At 51.8% G+C, this 21,136-nt stretch overlaps 1 protein-coding gene across 1 annotated transcript; it reads left to right on the top strand.

The window, feature by feature from the left end:
• The first annotated feature begins 7,783 nt into the window (after window positions 1-7,783).
• On the top strand, window positions 7,784-10,100 carry Tlx3 (T cell leukemia homeobox 3). The gene is made up of 3 exons (XM_051167853.1): window positions 7,784-8,220; window positions 8,569-8,812; window positions 9,805-10,100. Exons 1-3 carry the CDS (start codon window positions 7,800-7,802, stop codon window positions 10,013-10,015), a joined length of 876 nt encoding a protein of 291 aa, XP_051023810.1. The 5' UTR covers window positions 7,784-7,799; the 3' UTR covers window positions 10,016-10,100.
• The last annotated feature ends 11,036 nt before the right edge of the window (window positions 10,101-21,136 follow it).

Raw genomic sequence — 21,136 nt, 5'->3', positions numbered from 1 at the left:
CCTAGTGAGGAAGGCCTGCACACAAGTTCACATGCATGCCTGGCGGGAGTCAGCTCTGCACAGGCGTTACGACACTGGTCTTAGCTTGTGGGAAAGACCCAGAGACTGCAGAGATCTGTCGACAGTCTTTAGCCACCCAGCGCGAAAGGGCTTCCATCAGCTGCTATGAAAACTCTAGCCCCATCCCACACACCAGAAGGAGCTCAAGGTGACTGACTTAATGCTGGAGACGCCGGAATGCTAAAAGCTGTCTGCCGAAACCTACCTCGCATTTGCCACGCAGGTATCTCCCTTAAACTAGCAAGTTTCCTCATCTTGATTTTCCTTGTGATCCTCTTCCTCAGAGAGGAAAAGGAAGTGAGAAAGCCAAGTGTTTGTAGATGAACCTCCATGGCACCACAGGCATAAACCCAGCTTAGGACTACCAAACCCACCAAAGCTTTGGAGGCCCGTGGGGACAAAAGCCTGCAGACTTAATGAAGGAGTGGCCTCTGGAGACATTCTATCCCACCCAGCAAGCCTGCAGAGGGCACATGGAAACGGCTGAGGTAGCAGGTGTATCTGCCTGCCTTGATTCAGCAATAGGGAAAAACAGGGCTGCTGGTGACTGATTCCATGCAATTCATCACTTATTAAAGGCCCGAGAAGAGGTGTATGGGATGTGTTTGTACACCTCACCCTTCTGAGAGATTCTAGTCTATAGACACAGTGTAGCTTCCACGTCAAACCAGATGCATAGCCAATGCTCAAGAAGTGACCTGCGAGTACTCCAAGACGTTTCTCACTTTTCAGTGCTGTCCCATCAACATCCAGGACACCAAGGAACATCTGGTCCCTGCACTGTGTGTAATGGCCTGAGTAGCCCAGAAAAACCCTCTTGGATCCCTTGAATCCCTTCCGCTGGCTTGGCAATCCTGGGATTGTAGTAATGGGGGCCCCTTCCAAAATGCTAAGGCTGGGCTGGCTTATAGCTCATAAGCAAGATGAGTGGCTGGATTATCTCTGGAGCTGAGCATCAGAATAGGGCAGGCTGCTGAGGGAGAGTGAAGAGTATGTGACCTGCCGTACCGACCTATCCAGATGTGGCCAGTCTGGCATTTTGGAGGAAGGAGTATTTGAGAGTCTTGGCCAGGAATAGAGCCCCTGGAGAGAGGAGCAGGACTTGGGGTGTGGCTCTGATAGAGCCTGTGTAGGGCCCTGGGCTCCATGAGGAGGAAGGAAGCCATTGCAGGAGAACCGGGACCACTGGAATAGATTGGATTTACCCACCAGACCTTGCGCCCCAAGAGAATGTCAAGTATTGTTTTCCCTGCTTTAGAGATAAGAAAACAGACCAATAGACTGAGAGATGAGAAAAGGCTACATAGCTAGACCCATAGGGGAGCAGGGAGGAGGCTTCGTAGTCCACAGCGTCAAGGCACATCCTAGCTCTAGCCCTCCCCAGCAGCTTGCTGTTGGTCAAGGACCTCTCCCTGAGGCAATTGCCCTTGAAGCTTCAAACAGGACCCATTGGCTGGGGCCATTTTCCCCCTCCAGCTGGCAGCCCGAGCCGAAAATCAAAGTCAGATCATCCTAACTACAGTCCAATTTTTTTTTTCCTGCTTAATCCTAAACCTGGTCCTCTGTGGCTGGTACTAAAGAGATAGAGGGCCCTTCAGGCCCCTCAACCCACGGGACTAGATACTTTGGGAGGAAAGCCAGTCTACTCAGACACTGAGCTGTCTGTGAGCTCTGCCATTGATTCATCCTCCTGCAGTTCTTCATAAAATCGTTCCTGAGACTTTTTAATGTTTTATTGAGGTGCAAGTTTACGAGGAAGTGAGTCTCTTCAACTACAGCAGAGTAACCTGCCTCCTTGGCATATTAAAAAATAATGTTAGTGTCGGGCTTTACATCCCACAGTTTGGATTGCTGATAAGAGCGCTTCCCTTGACAAGATTCTTTTTGAGGTTTACAGAAAGCGTAATAAAATATGTAAGTTACATCTCCACAAACAAAAGCTATAACATAAGTTATTTATAAGTGTGAGATACAAACAGTATCCTGATAAATAAGCCATAAAGAGTACCTGCAACATCCATCTTAATGTAATTTGCCCAACAAAGGGCTTGAAACAAAGTCAAATTCAGTAGAGAAATTTTGTCAGGAGGGGAGGAAAGTTATAGACCACAAAGTGGGGGAAACGGCTGACGAGTAAGGAACAAACGGGTGTTAGGTGAGGCTTGAAGGTCCCCGACAGCAGCATATGCTTGCCCACAGGGACTGCCCCATCCCTCCCACCCCACACAGCCTGCCATCTGCACCTAGTTACATCTCCAGTACCGTTTAGCAGCCTCCAGCCCCACCCCCTAGGAAAAGGAATATCCTAGTCCCCTTCCCTCCTGCGCTGTGGCTTCATGCTACTGCCAGCTCCCAGGATTGGCCCACTCAAGGCTACAGTCTGAAAGTGACCAAGCCCAAGGACCCTAGAAGACTTTCTTCTAATCCAGTAGTCCTCAGCCTATGGGGTCACAACCCCTGTGACAAACTTCTATCTCCAAAAATACTTGCATCACAATTCCTAACAGTAGCAAAATTACAGTTATGAACTAGCAACAGAAATGATTGTATGGTCAAAGGGTCCGCACAACATAAGGGACCCTATTAAAGGGTCACAGCATTAGGAAGGTTGAGAGCCACTGACTTCCTTTACTTATCCACTAGTGAGCCAATGAATGAGACCAAGTCTCTGCCCTCAGAGCTGGTGGGCTGTGTCAGCAAGTCAAATGTAACACAGTACATCGAGGACCGGAAACTGGGATACAGAGGGTCTGGGGTCAGGGGTGCATTGGAGGGTGGGGAGAGAGGCCAAGAGCTGGCCTGGAACTTAATGGATGCATAGGTTCTGGCCAGGAGATGAGCCAGAAGAGACTCCTGAATGGGGTCCACAAATTTCTGAACGGAAATTCTCATCCTTTTTTTTTCTCTTATTTCCTCTTCTCCCCTGAGTAGATGCCATAGCGCCATACCACAAACTTAGTGCACTGAACCCAGACGTAGACTTGGGTGCCCTAAGAGAGCTCCCAGACCAGGAGAGGCAGGCTGCAGCCCACCACGAGAGCCCTCACCTCCACACCTGACCCCTTCACCCAGACCTTTCCAGAAGTAAAAATAGTGGGTGAGCTAAAGGAAAAGTGGCCCTCGCAGTCCACATAGTCAAAAGACAGCCCCGCTCTATCCTCAGCAGTTGTATGTGTTGGAGTACCTCACTACCCTAAGCCAATTGTCCTTGAAGCTTCAAGCCCTGTGGTGAGATGTCACATACACACACCGCCAGGGTCTTTTACTTCTTCCAGCTGGCAGCCTTGAGCCCTTTCAGATCCCACAGGAACTTTCTTCTCATGGAAAGCCATGATCAGTAACCAAAATTCAATGTTCCACTATCAGAGAAAGTAAGCCTGCATGTATAGGAACTGTAAGTATGTGCTCGGTAAGTAGTTTTTGAATAAGTAGGGGGCAGGTGTAATTTTCCATCTTGAAAACTATGAGGGCCCTAGGTCTCCTCACAGGATGTGTAGAATGTGGCAGGCAGATCAGCAACCTGTACCATGACGTGTGTGCCGAAGCATGTGCTTATGCCTTTCATGAAAGTGGACTATGATCTTTCCCCCAATTCCTTCAAATAGGATAGCTAGCCTTGATTCAATCCCTACACTATTTCAAAGACAAGTAAATTGAATTCCAAATCACACAAGAAGTCAGTGGCAGAAGAATCTGAGCTGCCTGCATCCAGACTTACGGACCACTTGGAAATTCCAGTGCCTGCCACTCATCCCAGAAACCTTACCTCTCCTATAAGACTCCCAGCAAGACCACTCTTTCTCCCAGCTTCACTCCTGGAAGACCAGGAGATTTCTTCAGCCTGCAAGTCTCTAGGTCCCTGAGAGTCCTGACCCCAGTTCCCTAGCTTAGAATCTGCATTCTTCTAACCGCTCTCCTCAGTACACATGTCCTCTCCCCCACCTTGGTGTTGAATTAATAGCATGTACAAAAGTGCAGCAACTCACAGTTTCAGGAACGCCAAATACATAGCAAAACATAATTCAGTCAAACCAGGTTTGAAGGAGACCTTATTGCCTTGAGTGCAGTTATTTAAAGAAGGAGGGGGGGTAGGAGGAAGAAAATCTGACAAACTTTCACCGCAACAAAGAAGAAATGAATTTATAAAACGTAAAAGCGAAACAAAGCATTCATGGAAAACATGACTCAAAACAACAACAACAAAACAGGCAACAAGAGGTGGGTACGTAGCTCAAGTGATAGAATGTTTCCCTAGCACTCGTGAAACCCTGGTGTTCAAATCACCAGACCCACCTGAGCTGGGCACAGTGGTGCACATCTGTAACCTCACTGTTCAAGAGGTAGAGACGGAGATCAGAATTTCAAGGTCTTTCTCAGCTACATTGTCAGTTTGAGGCCAGCATGGGCTCCATGAGACCCTGTCTCAAAAACAAACAGCAAACAAAAACAAACAGGATAATGAGCCCAGCATCGTGGTGATTTCCTGTGATCCTAACTCTTGAGGAACTGGGGGTGAATGTGTGACTGAGGACTAGCCTGGGCTCAAAATAAAAGAGGGTAGTGAAATGAAGCCTCCACTATCCCAATCCTAGAGATTGAGCCCCAGCGTCTCCCCTGTGTTAAGCAGGGGCTCTACTACTGAGCCATATCCCATTAAGGGCCTTTTTCAAGACCAATAAACCAGACTTTGTTATCCATAACAAGCACAAATATGTAAGAAAGGGTGAGAAGCAGATGTCAGTACCAACACTCAACTCAGATGTGTTTATTTCCTAGTACATCTGAAAGCCAAAAGATGGGAGTCTGGACACTACTTTCCAAATCTGAGAGGCACCAGATTCATTAGGCGGCTTGTCAGCCGACTTCTCAACCCCACCCAAAGTTCCTGACATAGAGGGACTCCCCAGGACCCAACAATGCCAAAAAATAGCATTAGAAAGACAAGTTGCCAAGTGCTGAGGACACTGCTGGTCCAAGATCACACCTTCAGAACCACTGACCTAGACCAGGACCTCTCCCCCCACCCCCACCTCCTGATTTACTCCCCTTCCAGGGCTGACTGAATACCCTCCTTTGTCCAGGGAAGAATGGAAGGGGGCTGTGATCGGCAGCCCAGCACTCAGGGTGACTGAGGACGTGGAGCTCATGAGTGTTGAAGGCAGAGCCCTCACCCCTGCCGGGCCTAGACTAATTCTTTCCACTGGACCAGCTCCAGCCCTTGAGCTTGGTACTGTTTCCCTGTTCTACACACACACACGCACACGCACACGCACACACACACACACAACTGAGGCACAAAGAGGCTCAATGCTCCCAGTCTGAGCAAACTGCGATGTCCCTACATAGGTCCTGGAAGCAGTGCTGGCCATGCCACCCACATCCTGGTCATCTTGCACCGTGGACCTTTTGTGCTACAGCCTGGTGGGCATTTTACCAGCTCCTGAAAGTGGCCAAGCCTGGAACCCAAGGTTCTGTCAGGCTGGAAAGTAGATTGCCCTCAAGTCTGAACTCAAGTGAATTCTCTGACCATCACTTCCCCCAGTTAAGGCCCTGGCCTCCCTGGGTGAGTGGGTAACTAGTGCCCACCGCTGCCACACAGAGTTCTCAAGGGCAGGAGAGTCATCTCTGTCCTTAAAGATACTATTATATAATCCAGAGTGTGGCCTGTCAGGAGTGGGGTTTCTTCACAGGCACTTGCACTCTTGGTATCTCATTTTGTTCCCATGGCCACCATAGGGGTAGCTAGTACCTTCTCTGTTTTACAAATAAAGCAAATGAGGGTGAAGAAAGGCAGTGGGAGCCCATGGGCCCTCAGATCTCCAGCAGCAATGCCTGCATTAGGAGAGAGAGGCCCCCAGAGCCTCTGTCCTATCTAAAACTCCTTGTCCAGGGCCAGGGCATCCGGCACTTTTCAACCCTCCGTTTCCAGGCCTCCCTGTCCCAATCTGGCACATCAGAGCCAGCAAGCTGCCTAGTGTCACACAGCTGGTAGGTGACCTAACTGCGGGGCCTGGAGGAGCTACAAACCCTGAGTCATCTGGATTGTTCAGAGCGATGAAACTAAGGAATCAACCCCCCCCCCCACTGCCTCCTTCCTGTGCTCTGACCCCATTAGTGAAGAAATACGCCTGCCTGAGCTACCTCTGCAAAAGAAAAACTACCAACGAAGTAAACATGTACCATACCATGATGCACCATCCATCACGCTGGGCATCCGGGTAGGAAGGGGCTGAGCGATGTGCAGTGCCTACTAAGTATCTATGCTCTTAACAACTCTCAATATCTCTCACGGTGCACACGAATACTCTGCACGCTTTACCCTATTTTACAAATGAAAACCTAAAGCCTAAAATAATGGAGTCACCCGGCTCAAGCTTACTCAGCTATAAAGGGAACCGCCCAAATTTAACACAACTTCTGACCAACAGCACAGAGATCGCTTGGGCCACTCACACTCAAGGAACTAGAGGAAGAGGCCCTGCTGGGAGGGCAGCACTTTGAGTTTACAGCCAACGACTTGACAGTCCGCCTCTAGAAAAGGACTCTGGGCATCACTCAGGCCGGGAGGAAGGTGACCGCTCCCCATGTGGTGCTGGCCACGGTGCTGCCGGGCTGGTGTGGACAGTCCCAGAGGTGACTGCAGATCCTGGGGTGGTCAAAGCCTGAACTGAACTGGAGCCTCCAGGAGCTCGCTGCTCAATTTTCCAAAGGAAAATTGCTCTAAATGGGAACCGCCCCCCTCCTTTGCCACTAGCGAACTTAAGTACCCAAACCTGCTGAATCCCAAGGCCGTGCGACCACAGCCCCATTTATCCCGCAACGAATTTCAAGGCGCCGGATACCAGCTCCCCACCAGTTGACCTCAGGTCCCTAGTCCAGCCGGGCCCGTTAGCGTGGGCACCTGCGAGCCAACGCTCAGTCCTTCTGGCTAGGGCCAGGGAGCGTCTCCAAAGTGGCCGCGACGCCTTGTTGGAAGCCGGAGCGGGGGCAAATTCTCCCCACGCGGGTCGGTGTCCTTGTTCTCGTGGAGAACGCTCTAGTGCTCCGCTTGTTCCACGCGTGGACAGCGCCGAGCTTGCCCCCCATGATGCGACGCTTTCGATGCTCAGGCGGAGGGCGAACGGCCGATAGGCTTCAGCAGATTTCGTAGGACCGTTCTGGGGTTGCATCTCCATTGTAACTGAAGATACATTTTGTTTGAGGTTTGCTCAGATGAAAAAATTTAGAAGACAACGAAAAGCCCCGCGGCAAAAGGCCATTTCCCCAGCAGCGCGCCTGCCGCCCGGTGCACCGGCGGGAAGCGCCTGGGCCCGGAGCGGGGAGCGTCTGCTAATTGCAGCTTCGTTAGATTTCGGGTTTGAGAGGCTGTGGTTCGGGCGCTAATATCCGCCGCCCATTATCCCGGCTAATAAATTTGACCTATTGTTCGTTTGTTAAAATGATGTCACCTTGGAACAGTCCCTAAGCTCCTATTTCCATGAATTAGGCCTTTATTGAAAGCCGAGAGCCAATGAGAGAAGAGAGGCTTGTTGATCGCAGCCAATGGCTGCGGCGGGAGAGGAATTAGCAGCGGAAACTCCAGGTTCGGTTCAAGAAAGATGACACAGAGCCTGTCGGGCCCGCGCACTCTTGGCAAAGTTTCAGTGCGACTGGAGGCGCCGGGCGCTCCATGGCCGCGCCGTAACGGGGACCCAGCCGCCTCCCCGCCCAGCCCAGCCCAGCCCTTCCGCCCGCCCAGGATGGAGGCGCCCGCCAGCGCGCAGACCCCACACCCGCACGAACCCATCAGCTTCGGCATCGACCAAATCCTCAACAGCCCGGACCAGGACAGCGCACCCGCCCCGCGGGGCCCCGACGGCGCCAGCTACCTGGGAGGGCCCCCGGGGGGCCGTCCGGGCGCCGCGTACCCGTCTCTGCCCGCCTCCTTTGCCGGCCTCGGCGCGCCCTTCGAGGACGCGGGATCTTACAGTGTCAACCTAAGCCTAGCCCCCGCCGGCGTGATCCGGGTGCCAGCGCACAGGCCGCTACCCGGGGCCGTGCCGCCGCCTCTGCCTAGCGCGCTGCCCGCCATGCCCTCTGTGCCCACGGTCTCCAGCCTGGGCGGCCTCAATTTCCCCTGGATGGAGAGTAGCCGCCGCTTTGTAAAGGACCGCTTCACAGGTGAGCAGAGCGGGCCACTAGGAGCCAGGCCTCGGCCCTCCGGGGGCCAGGGTCGCCGCGCCCTGTGCGCTTGGTTCCCAGGAACTATTCCTGAGGCCCAGGCATGGCGGAGGCCTCGGCGCCCAGGGCCCAGGTTGGCTATGGAGGGGAGGGTAAATCGGAGAGTTTCGGGGGAAAAAGAAACCACTATCCCGGGGAAGTGGGGAGGGGGGGCGTCCCTGCCTGGCTTGACGTCGCTTGGGACTCGCGGGACGAACGAAATAGCGGAACACTGTGTCCCACCGGGCTCCATGTGCAGCCTGAACGGTAGTGGGGCTGGGCTTCAAGGGGCCTCTCGTGTCTCTGCAGCGGCGGCCGCTCTCACGCCCTTCACCGTGACCCGGCGCATTGGTCACCCCTACCAGAACCGGACGCCGCCCAAGCGTAAGAAGCCGCGCACGTCCTTTTCCCGGGTACAGATCTGTGAGCTGGAAAAGCGCTTCCATCGCCAAAAGTACCTGGCCTCGGCCGAGAGGGCGGCGCTCGCTAAATCCCTCAAAATGACGGACGCGCAGGTCAAGACCTGGTTCCAAAATCGGAGGACCAAGTGGCGGTGAGAGAGGCCAGGCCCGGCCCACCACGCACCTGCCCTTCACCTGCCCCGCCCTGCGCCGCAGCCCAGCTTCATGCCCTCTCCTGTGCTAGCCCCTACCCGCACCCCTGGACCGCACATCTCCCGCTGTTTTCCAGATTTGTTGTCCTTCCTTCCCGCCGACCTGTAGTCCTCGCTCCGTCTCTCCCATGCCTCGTGTCTCCATTTCCAGTACCATCTCGCCAGTGTTTTGTTTCCCCTCCTTTGCTCTGTTGGGTTCCTCCCACCTGCCCCCACCACCACCACCACCACACACACACCCCGGCCTCCCACACTCTCCACCCTTTCCCATTCCAGCCCACCCACTCGGATTTCGAATTGATAGCCAGAGCTGTGGGGCCCTCATTCCAACTCTTGGATTTTGTTGCTGTTGTTGCTGTTGTTGTTGTTGTTGTTGTTGTTGTTGTTGTTGTTGTTATACAATCCTTGCTTCCATCCAACCCGTAAACGACGAAGCTATATGTTCTGGAGAGGGCTTCGAGACAGGGCCTGGGAGAATCTTATCAGACTTATCCGGTCCGGGGCCGCCCAGCTGGTGGTGCACAGCCAGCCAGTCCACCCGTGGGCCCAAGTGACCCCATTGGCCGCAGGGCTGAGTCAGCTATACATTGCCCTGCCGTTGTTATCCCGCAGAGGTCACAAAACACACACACACACACACACACACACACACACACACACAAGATTTATTGTTGGCGAAGCCACATAATCCGGGTGTGCAGGTGGATGGCGGGCAGAGTGCCTTCCCAGCGCCCCCAGAGTGCACAAACAAAACCAACGGTCCCACCCGCCCTCCAGCCCTGCAGGCCTCCGGGAAAGTGTGTGCCGGCCGCAGGCGGTTCCACGCGCCTCGAGGGGCTGGGATGCCGGGTTCCCCGGAGGGCTGGGACCCGCTGGTGGCCTAGCAATGCCCAGTGCGTGACAGTGCTGTCCCTCTCCCTCCCTGGGTACAGGCGGCAGACGGCGGAGGAGCGGGAGGCCGAGCGGCAGCAGGCGAGCCGGCTCATGCTGCAGCTGCAACACGACGCCTTCCAGAAGAGCCTCAACGACTCCATCCAGCCCGACCCGCTCTGTCTGCACAACTCTTCGCTCTTTGCTCTGCAGAATCTGCAGCCCTGGGAGGAGGACAGTTCCAAGGTCCCCGCTGTCACCTCGCTGGTGTGAAGCCGCCAGCGTGCACCGCAGCTATGGATCGCCGCCCCCACCAAGCGGGGCGCCCGGGTCCCCCCAGCCGGGCTGGGGAGGGAAGCTGGACCGAGAGGGGCTAGGCGGCCCTGCTCGCGTGGGTCCTGGGGCGCACCGCACAGCGCCGGCCGCGGAGGGGGGCTGGGCCCGGGCCCGCGCGGCTGCACAATCCGAGCCCCCCGCCCCGCGCCCCGTCCTGCCCCAGGCCTGGGCCTGACAAAGAAGCGCCTTACGTTACTTCGCCCCGCGCCCGCACCCCCGGGCTGGGCGCCTGTATTATACTTTGTACTTTTGCCCAAACGTGTAAATAATAAAAGTTTTGGCTTTTTTTTCTTTAGAAACCGGCCACCTGCTTCCCCTGCGGGGCCGCTGGAGGAGGGCAGCTGTCCCGGCGACTGGGGGGGAAGCGCCCAGGGCTGGGGGCATCCTGCGTTTAGGCTGGGTGCACGCCTCTCCTTTTCCGTTCCTTTTATTTAAGTCGTTTTATTTAATAAAAAGTTAGCTATTTCACTTAATGCCGCTTTCATTTCGTTTTCGTTCCTCGAATGCTTGGAGACCGGCCCTAGCGTTCACCCCTATGGCGATCGCAGGCGAGCGGCGGTGGGCGCCGGCGCGTCCAGGTCTGCGAGCTGCATTGGCTTCGCCTTGTCCCGAACCTCGACCCAGGGGCCCGCAGAGGATGCGCTGTGCAGGTCAGTGCCAGCCGGTCGTCCAAAGCCGGTTGCCGGAGAGATAGGGAGTGGACCTGGGACCTAGCCGCGCGCGCCTGGAAAGGGAAAGTTCCGTCCTGAGCGGGTTCTGAAGCTGCCCTAGGTCAAAATTCACCTGGTAGGTGGTAGGTGAGTGGACGAGTAGAGGGAAATTTTTGCAGCCAGATAGGAAATGCTGGACCCTCTCACACGCAGCTTTTGACTTTCCAGGGGCCCGGTGCCACTCACGGACCCGGCTCTGAGGAGTCCGGGCGGCCTGAGAGCACCGGGGCCGAAGAGCCTAGTCCGAGCATTCAAATGCCTAGGGTTTACGCAAGCTCCCAGGTGAAACATGACGTTATTCAACGTCACAGCGATCTTCACCATATCACTTGACAGGAGGGGCCAAGAGAGTACCCCAACTCTCAGAACCCTAAGGCTGACTGTGACAGCCGCATGCGTTGTCCTCTTGGATTTGCTGAATTTAGGAAGTTTCAAGATGGCGAGATCCAGAGGAAAGAGCCCTATCCAACCGCAACCAACACGCGACCTTGTGTTTTGATCCCTACTCTCTATCATTCTTGTGGTCTTTAAAAAAGTTATTTTTCTATTTTTTGGCGTCTCCATTCTTTCTCTGCCATTTTGTCTGTTTTCTATGTGTTCCTCGAGTTATCCAGATGCTGTTCCGTGTCTGCCGCCGCCCTGGCTTCTTTCCTTTCCGGGCTCATGATTCTTTTTACAGTTCATTCTCTGTTGCCTTTCATTTCTCTGAGCCCGGTTCTTTTTTATAGCCACTCTTCCTGCCGATTCCACAGTTCCCTCTTGTCCTTTTTTGTTCCCTTCCTCCCTTCCCAGGATCTCTTCGCCTCCATTCCCGTCTTTGTCTCCCTCCTCCAGACTCCCCGGTAGCTCTCAAAACTCTCAGCGTCTAAACATTTGGGGGCAGTGCCCTTCCGCTGCCCCAGCAGCCACATCCCTCACCACTGTCTCTCTCAGAGCCAAGCGCCACTCTGCTGGCTGTGATACTTGAGAGCCTTCGTTAGAAGCGGGCTGAGAAGCTGACAGCCCCTACGTGGCTGGCGATGGCTTGGCGCGGCTAAGAATCCCTTCTATTCCCAGCTTCTGCCCTCACTTGCACTTTCAAGCCCTTCTAACCCGAAATCTGCGCCTCTGGGGATTTAACAGTCAGCGGAGTAGGAAATATTGGTGACTCAGACTTCAGGTCTTTTCCCGGGGTGTTTTCTTGTAATGCTTTTATTTACTATGGCTGAAAAGCCTGGAGAGCAGCGGTCAGGTGGCTGGAAAGGTTGGCCCTTTGGTGTAGGAGGCGGCCCTTCTTTGCCCCGGCAAGCCGTTCTTTCCTCCGGCCTGGCGTCGCTTTCTGGTTCCTCCAGGATTTCCTCTATTGCACCGTAATAAGGCCTACCATTTTTGTTTTTTCTAAATTATCTGTATTGTTTTGACAGGGTCGACCTCGATTCTTGAGTCTCTGGGGGCACACACACGTTGTCTTTTTCTTCCTTGCAGGCTCTTCATCTTGTACAAAGGTGCTCTGCTTAAGAAGCCTGCCGTTGGTCGTTGTCCAGCCGGAGTTAGGTGGGGAGCTGGGGTTCCCTCACTCGGTGCCTTAGGCAGTTCCCGGTCTCTTAGCCATTTGCCCCCAACGAAGCGTCGCTGAACTAGATGCCATCTACCAGTCTGATTTAGTTAGGAGACTAAGCCCGATCTCATGAGAGTGGGCCGGGGCGGCCACTATCTCTTACCCAGCTCACCCAGAGCAGGGTGGGCGCCCCCAGCGGGTGGGAGCAATTGCTGAGCCGCAAAGGGGTGTTGTAGTTTTCACTAGGAATGTACGTGCTAAGTCTCTAAACCTTTTTTGCCATCGTTGTGCGGGGTGAGAGGTAGAATTAGAGGCAGAGGGCTTGCCATTAGGGGGTGCTGCTCTGGGTCTTCCTACTGGAAGAGCCGTGGGTCAGGGTCGCGACCACGACCAGGCTTAGGCAGGTTTAGAGGCTGAGCTGAAGGAACAAAGGTGCCTCTTTAGCGATGCTCCCTCGCCCTTAGGCCCCGGCCGAGGTTCCCGACGATAGTGGGTGAGTGCAAGCGCCCAGGCCGACGGCAGTAGGGGGTGACGCTGCCAAACGTTGCACAGCTAGAGACGGTCCTCGTTGCGCCCATTTTAGAGATCTGAGGCAGCCTAAGATCTCCCCGCGCAGGGTTTTGAGGTGGCACCTAGTGCCTACCTGGGAAAAGCCGCAACCGAAGCGTCCAGGGCCAGGGACAAGGCTTCAAAAACGCAGCCAGGAACTAGGTATGGGACTGAGGGATGCAAGGCCTCCCCGCCATATCAGAGTCCTGTAGAGGGAGCAAGGAAAATTCTGGATTCTCTGCCCATGTCTCCAAGAGAGAAGGCAGGCCACCGGCCCAGCTTGGGCAGGGTGAGCTTTACCAGGCTGTTCACGCCCTCGAGGTTTGGATGCCCTCCCCAGTTTGCAGATGGAAACACAGAGGCCCAAAGAAGTTCCGAGGTTAGCCCTGGCTGGTGTAGCTGCGATGGCTTCTTGCTCAGCAGCAACAATTTTGCCTGGTGCTTGGTATGTGGAGGCTTGGAAAGGCAAGGAGCTTAGTGACTTAAAGGGTGGCTAGGAAGCCTAGGGCCTATTGCAGCCACCCCATGTGAGGTCCACAGATCCCAATGAGTCTGAACCGCCACTCACGCTTGAGTGATGGACAGAGTCTCAGAGTTAAAATGGCACCCAGTGTCTATGGCCTCTCAACCATTCTTACCGGGCTTTATTTTTATTTATTTATTTTTGCCATGCATGCACGCACAAGTTGGGAAGCCACCCCATGGTGATAGATCCAGAGACCACCCCAAGCCAGGCAGCCAGAACGTGAGGTGGGCCAAGCACAGCCGACCCCTGTGCCAAGTCGCCCCTCACGGCCTGGAAGGTGGCTGCACCACCATCCAGGGACAGGCGAACCTAGCTATTCAATTTACAAGAGTGTGACTCCAACCCAGTCTCCACCTAGGCCACCACACACACCCCACAGAGACCGGCAGGCAGAGCAGGACCTAACTTTTGCAGCTATGTCATGCAGACGGTTCCTGGAAACCTTCCCCCAAATTCTGATCTCTGCCTGAGACCGAGAAGAAAAGCTTTTGGTGTATGCATCCACATTCTGCAATAGGGAGGTTTTCCAAAGGCCACGGAGGTTTTACTGGTGCGAAATCCATTCATCCCAACTTTTCCAAACAGTGCTTGGGCTGTCCGGGTTCAAGCCTGACAGATTCCTGCTGAAATCCATCCCCACCAGCACCTTCTCTTGAGAATCACCCAGAAAGGTGGCAGGGCTCTGCTGTCCTGTTCTGGGGTGCCTGCATGAGTGACATCTACTCTTGGAGCCTCGTTTTTTTATTCTGTTAAACATAGTCTGCGAAGACTTTTCGAGAAAAACAACAGCCATGGCTTATGGTACAGCCGTTTATAAAAATTATCACAAAACAAAGGCATTTTAAATACTTTTTTTTTTTTTTTTTTTTTTTTTTGGTACAAAAATCTAACTGAACGGTTACTAATGGCATAGGGACTTAGTCACAGTATTGCAGCGTCCTTCCTGGCTGGTGGCACTTGCCAATGACGAGGGCGCCTCAGACCTGGGCAAAGATAGGCTTGTCAGTATCCTACCGTCACCCTTTGAGGTGCCTCTAGTGACAGTCTCTGCCTCGCTTCAGCTGAAACGGATGTTCTCGTGTCTGACAGGCTGCGGGGTAGTGGAGTACTTATTAAACCCCTTTGGTACGTTCCCAGTCAAGTGTAGAAAGGAAGGAGAAAGGGAAACGAAAAATACGTAGCTGAACAGAATATTTGAGCTTTTCCTCCCCTTTCCACCTTCTACCCTACCCTCTCTGGAGCAGTCTTGTGTTCCAGCTCTGCCAGAGAACCTCCCTCTGACCCCTTTACTGTATGGATTTGCTTTGTGCCTCTCAGCCCCACCACCACCTTGTGCTGCCTGTGGAGTCGGAACCAAGCTGTGTCCCTACCCCACAGAAATCGTAGCTGGGAAAACTCAGCAGTGGATACACTAGACACGTTTGTGCTGATCCAGGCTCCCCCTCCCCCCCCCCCCCCCCCCCCCCCCCCCGTTTGGAGAAGCCAAATCCTCCTGTGCAGTGAAACTCTCGGGTTGGCTTTAAAAGCTTGGCGGAGCAGGCAAGGAGGCAGGTACAGCTTGAGACGCATGGCCGCTCTCAAGCCCCGTTGTTGGGTGGACTCCTTCGGATGCACGGATGCACGGAAAGTCTTGAGGGCCTGGGACCTGGGTGGTCAGCGGCGCACTCTTTGTTACTTTCGTCCCCTATTCAAGAATAGTCCCCTCCTTGCTTCTGCCCACAAGGCCTCAGCAAGTAACAGTGCTGGGGCTCCTGAGAAAGACTTTGAGAAGGTGGCCGGGCGGTTCCCTGCGGACTGGGTTCCCTCAAGAACCGTCCCCTCCTTGCTTCTGCCCACAAGGCCTCAGCAAGTAACAGTGCTGGGGCTCCTGAGAAAGACTTTGAGAAGGTGGCCGGGAGGTTCCCTGCGGGCTGGGTTCCCCGGGCAAGAGAAAGTGGTGCTGGATTCAGACGGGCTGAGTGAATATGCTAAGCAGCCGTGTGTTTGCATCTGCGGCTTGGGCACCACAGCTGGGGCACTTTTGTTCCTAGGCTAGAGTGAAGCTCAGGAAGATGGGGGTGGGGAAAGCAAAGAGGAAACCCAACCCCGGAGGACCTGTGAGCCCGCGGGCAAGGGTGGACTTTATTAACGCCTCCAGTTTCAGTTCGTTTGGGGAGGAGGGGTAAGGGGGAGGGCTTCGAGGAAGGATGGCATAACGCCAGTACTCAGCTCTGAGAGCCCCTTTAGAATTGCAGCCACCTGTACCCTGGCATGGTGGATCCGGAGGTGGGCTGTGGATGCCCAGCAGTAGCTGCGTTGAGGGCGGATGCGCGATTTAACTAGCCCTCAGCTAGCCTAGGAGGTAGGTACGTACAATAATATAACACCCATTTTGCAGATGAGAAAACTGAGGGTCTGAGGGGGCACCACAGCATCCCAAGGCCCCGCTGGTGCCAAAACATTAATAGGAGCCAAATAACCCCATTTCACCAGCTTTACGCTCGAGGGGACTCAGACCTCCTTGTTATTAAAACCGAAGCCTTTGTGTGCCTGCCAAAGGGAATTCTGGCCGCTTTGAATACCATTACCTTTAAGCGGCACAGGATATAAACCAGAAATGCGGGTCTGTTTATAAACATCCTGAGCTATCTTTGTTCCTGCCTCCTTATCAGTTCTCTTTAGAGCCACTTGAAATTAGTTGAAGTGCTGCTTCTTCTTACAGTTTGAGAGAGCCGAAGGACCTCCACTCCCTGGTCCTCTCTTCCTACCGCTGCTAAAACCAGGCTCCCGCGGACCCTTATGGGTGTGGATGACGCACAGTAGGTAATCCGTAAATACTATTTACTATTACTTTTATTGCCTAGTAAGCATGCCCTAAGCACCTACAGTGTGCCAAACACCAGTAACCAAAAGTTTGGAAGAAGGCACCAGGACCCAGCTACTCTTCCTGTGGTCCAGGCAAAGGACTAAGCATTTTACCCAAGTATCTTACACATTTAGCCCTTAGGGACTATCTTAAGAACTCAGGAGACATTAATATTTCATTTTGGATAGCAGAAATGTAAAGTTTGGGGATGTTAAAAAAAAAAAAACTTCTTGATATCAGCCAAGCATGGTGGTGCACGCCTTTAATCCCAGCAGAGGCAGGTGGATCATTGTGAGCTCGAGGCCAGCCTGATCAACAAAAGCAAGTCCAGGACAGCCAAGGCTACACAGGGAAACCATGTCTTGAAAAACCAAACCAAACTCAAAAAACAAAAGCAAAAACAAAACAAAACAAGAAACAACAACAACAAAAAAAAAAACAACAAAAAAAAAAACTTCCTGATCTCAAATAGAATAGAACACGTATTGGACTCCAGCTGCTTTGACTGTAGAGAAGAAAACACACCTACTGTGTGCTGAGCTCTAGGCTCAAGATCTTACTCAGTCCTTCCACAATCTTGCAAAGATCTGAAGCCCACTTTACACGCCAGGAAACAAAGGCCAGTCAACTTTACTTCGTGTTTGCCCAAGATCTGATAGCTGAAGCCAGCACTCGCCCATCTAAGCGCACTGCTGAAGGCCCGGCGCATTCCAAAGCCAGCTTTGAAGTCTTCGATTCCAGTCAGGCACTCTGGAAGGGAGCAGCTGCTGTGATGGGCTGGGTGGGTCCTCCACAGACAAAGCAATGCTCTGCCTGAGGGACAGGGGACAGAAAAGGAAGAGTCTGGAGAGGAAAAGGATCCAGAGAAATCCCAATGGGGTGGGCAGGGGGCTGCCTGAGACTGCACAGCTGAGGTTCTTGTTGCCGCCCTCCCCCCCACCCCGTCCTTCCCTCCCCGCCGTTTCCTCTCTCTTCTTAGCTTCCTCCTCTCTGCTTCTTTTTCTTCTTCTTCATTTCCTCTTCCTCTGTATTTCCTCCCCCCCCCCCCCCTTCACCTTTCATCGCCCTCGCTGCACTTTCTGGAATCTTCCCCACCCACCTCATCAGGGACTTCTTTGATGAGGTCTCCAGGCCTTTTGTACAAGCCACGTCCAAAGCAGAGGAAGTTGGCATCTATGTTGCCCAGATACACCTGAGATTTTTGAGATCAAGTGAGATGGATTGCTTTGTGGGTCCTCGAGTTCAGCAGGTGGAAAAGACAAAGGCCTTGAACCTAGAGTTATTAAATCCTGGGGGTGGGGTGGGGGAGCAGGTTTTGCCAACCTGCCTGTGTGCTGTTCCAGCCCCTTACCAAGACTCTGTGATGCTTGGCCAAGTACAGTGCACTTAGTGGGTGGCTGTGACAATGCCACACAGAGTAAGAGATGCTGCCCTGTGAGCTGGCTGCCTGCACTTGGTCAGTTGAAGTTAGGGTCCACAGCTACCCTGCAAGAAGGTTGTGTGCATTTCCTGGAGAGGAAGTTGAACCTGCGCTGCATGTAGTTTAAAAGCAATTTGTCAGTGGCGACAATTTACAGAAATATATTCCTGTTGCAGCATTGCCCAACCGCTGGGATTTATGGCTTCATCTCTCAGCTTTGAAAGCATACTCGCATGCTCCAGCAAATGGAAAAATGTATGAACAATTTGTTGCCTCCTTTTTTTTTTTTTTATCAAGTTTCCCCAAATATGTAAACTCTGAGAACGCCTTATTCTTTTTAAATGATCATTCATTTGTCTCCAGACTCTATCTTTTGGCACAATTTATTATTCTCTATTTCAAAAAACTTAAATGCATTTTGCATATTAGCACGTAACTCTTGGTCCTGTCTCCTCAGTTGTGGAAAGGGCTGGATTGCTTTTATAAAGAAAAAAATGGCTAATAAAATTGGCCTCAGCACCATTGCTCTGCAATTCTTATGAACAGTAAAGTGGTACTTACCGTCATTGATGTTAAAAGCTATTTCTAAATTATGGTGCCATTTATTATCTCTAGTGTCCAAAGTAAGTTTAAATGATGCTTATAATTCATGTTTTACCAAATTTCCTTTTCCCCCCGAGGATACCTCTGATTAACTTATGCACATTAAAGCGCTTTTTAAATTCTTCTTTTATTGCCATTATGCTCTGAAAATCTCAGCGATTCTCAAAAATGGGTAATAAACTTGAGATAAAATGCTGCAGTTTTAGATCAATGCTGACATATCACTGTGGTGATTTCTTCAGAGCTAAAGTGATAATGCCTCATATTTACGGGATATATACTAGGTTATTACTACAGTATTACCATTTTGTTCTAAGATGAAATGAGTAATTTGCCAATTTATTAAACAGTTACATTTAAGTATTGCTTAGGACATTACCACCCCAATCTGTTTACTTAGCTTGAAGAGTCACCATTAAGATACCCTGTTTATTTAGGTAAAATTTGTAATCATCATGCCTTCCATTAACCAACTTATTTTTCTGCAAGGCTAATTGTCTGGAAATGAGTTTCTTCTTATTTACTGTGCTACATTCTGCTTAGCTGGCTAAAAATGTCACCCCAGCAAGAAGTGCTAGGAAAATTAATAATACATACAGGGAACAGTTTTAATTAGTATAATACCAAACGTTAATAAAAGATTTATGACGCTGTAAGAAAGTTCTAACAGAAAAGATCTTATCAGCCCCAGGCTTAGTCTGTCCAGAGGGGTCTTGAGTGAGTATGCCCTCTATGGGAGGTCAGAGTGATTCTCCCAGTCTGCAGGGGCTCCCAGGAGCACAAGCTAGAGATGGAGAGCTTCCTTTGAAAGGACACTTGCAGGGAGCTGGATAGAGAGTACATGCCAAGGAGAAGGCCTCAGGGCCTGGAAGTGGGGTGCCAATGGGAGTTGGTGCTCTGCAAAGCTGGAGAGGAACCATGCAGGCCAGCGGAACGGCCTTCTGCACACTTCCTGGGGTACCAGTCATCTTTGGTTCAAACTGGGACTAGATCTTTGAGAAAGAAGCCAGGCTGCTGAGACTAGATAGAGAGGCACATGGTCAAAGGCTGAGTGATGTTTTTTGAGCTGTCTGTTGTCTGTATACAAACATCCATACATGAGTACACACACACACACACATACACACACACACACACATCTGGGCATGGAGAGTGTGTTTTCCTCATCTGACAGCAGAAGACAAGGCCTGAAGGGTCAGCCCAGACATCAGGGCAGCGGAGAAGGTTGGAATCCAGTGTGTGGCAGCCCCCTGAGATGTGACCTTGCCACCTGCTGTCTGCTTTCAAGACTTCCATCTCTCTTGGCCAAGTAGGGGTCCAGATGGGAACACTGAGTCAAGCGGTTGGCTCTTCTTATTGGGTGGACTGACGATTCCCTGGCAGTGTTGTTTCTTCATGTCCACACCTTTCTTGTGCTGGAATGATCTGAGAAATACAAGGACCGTTTCTTGCCTTCATTAGATCAATGTCTGGCACATAGTAGGCAGTTTTAGAAGGCTTTAAGGGACCAAAGGGAAAGAGAAATGAAGAAAAATCAGTGCAGCTTTGCAGTGTGAACAGGAAAAATACCAACTTCAGCAGCTGCAGGACGTGGGGCCAGCATAGCACACCCCCCACTGGCTGAGGTATAGCACATTATTACGGTTTCCATCCCCCGCCCCAAGGGTCAGATCTCAGGAGCAATGGGAGTCCTATGTACAGTGAGCTGGTTCATTTTTAGCACATGTAATAAAAACTGACCAAGCCACTGACTTTTCTAAAATTCTCTCCAGTTCTAGAAACTCCATCTCAGAAGGCACTTGAGGACTTGTGGCTCTTTTGCCCAACTCTTGATTAAAAAGAAAAAACAAAACCAACGAAAGTTCTCAGAAAAAAAAAAGTCTTCCAAGTCATGTGACAAAACAGTTTGGGTCACTTCTAGAAAATCAAGCACAATATCTAAGACCCAGGCTCTCCTGGGGAGGGCCCAGGAGGCTCCCTCTATTACCCAGCTTTTCAGGAATGAAAAAAAAAAGAACACTGTGGTCTATCCATACAATGGACTATTATTCAGCAATGAAAAGGAATATAGCACTGGGACATGCTACAGCATGATTCCAGGTGAAAGACACAGAAGGACACAGATGGCATGATGGCACTTGTGTGTAGTGTTCAGGACAAGTAGATCCATAGAGGCAGATGGGAGAGTCATATCAACAGACAGAACGGAAAAGGGGAAATGGGACCAATGACTAATGGGGAGGGGCGTTTTCTACGTGACAAAGGTTGTGAAACTTGATACTGGTGGTGGCTGCACCGTGTTATAGAGTCACAAAGGCCATGAACTAAAATGTATGTGTTGATTTATTTATTATTCAGGGCTGGGCTAGCACTCAGAACTCTTCTGCCTCAGCTTATTGAGTGCTGGGATCACAGGACTGCACCTGGTCTGAGGTGACAGGAATCTCACCTCCCTCATTAAAAAAACAAACAAACAGGGGCTGGAGAGATGGCTCAGAGGTTAAGAGCACCGACTGCTCTTCCAGAGGTCCTGAGTTCAATTCTCAGCAACCACATGGTGGCTCACAGACATCTATGCTGGGATCTGATGCCCTCTTCTGGCCTGCAGGTGTACATGCAGATAGAGCACTCACATAAAATAACATTTAAAAAATAGTAATACTTTTTAGGAATACTAGTGTTCAAAGCTACACACTCCTATGGGTTCCTTTTAGCAGTGGCTGCAAGGGTGACAAACCAGAGGTGACCATACACCCATCATTTCGAGGTGAGTCATTCAAAATCAGTCATTCCATAGCAGCTATTAAAGTATTGGGGAAATGGACAGATGCGCCAGTCTGTGGGGTGGTTTAGCTACAAAACAGCTTG

Source organism: Acomys russatus, chromosome 25 (assembly GCF_903995435.1).
Source record: "Acomys russatus chromosome 25, mAcoRus1.1, whole genome shotgun sequence".
NCBI lineage: Eukaryota > Metazoa > Chordata > Mammalia > Rodentia > Muridae > Acomys > Acomys russatus.
This window is presented reverse-complemented; position numbering and strand designations above follow the sequence as displayed.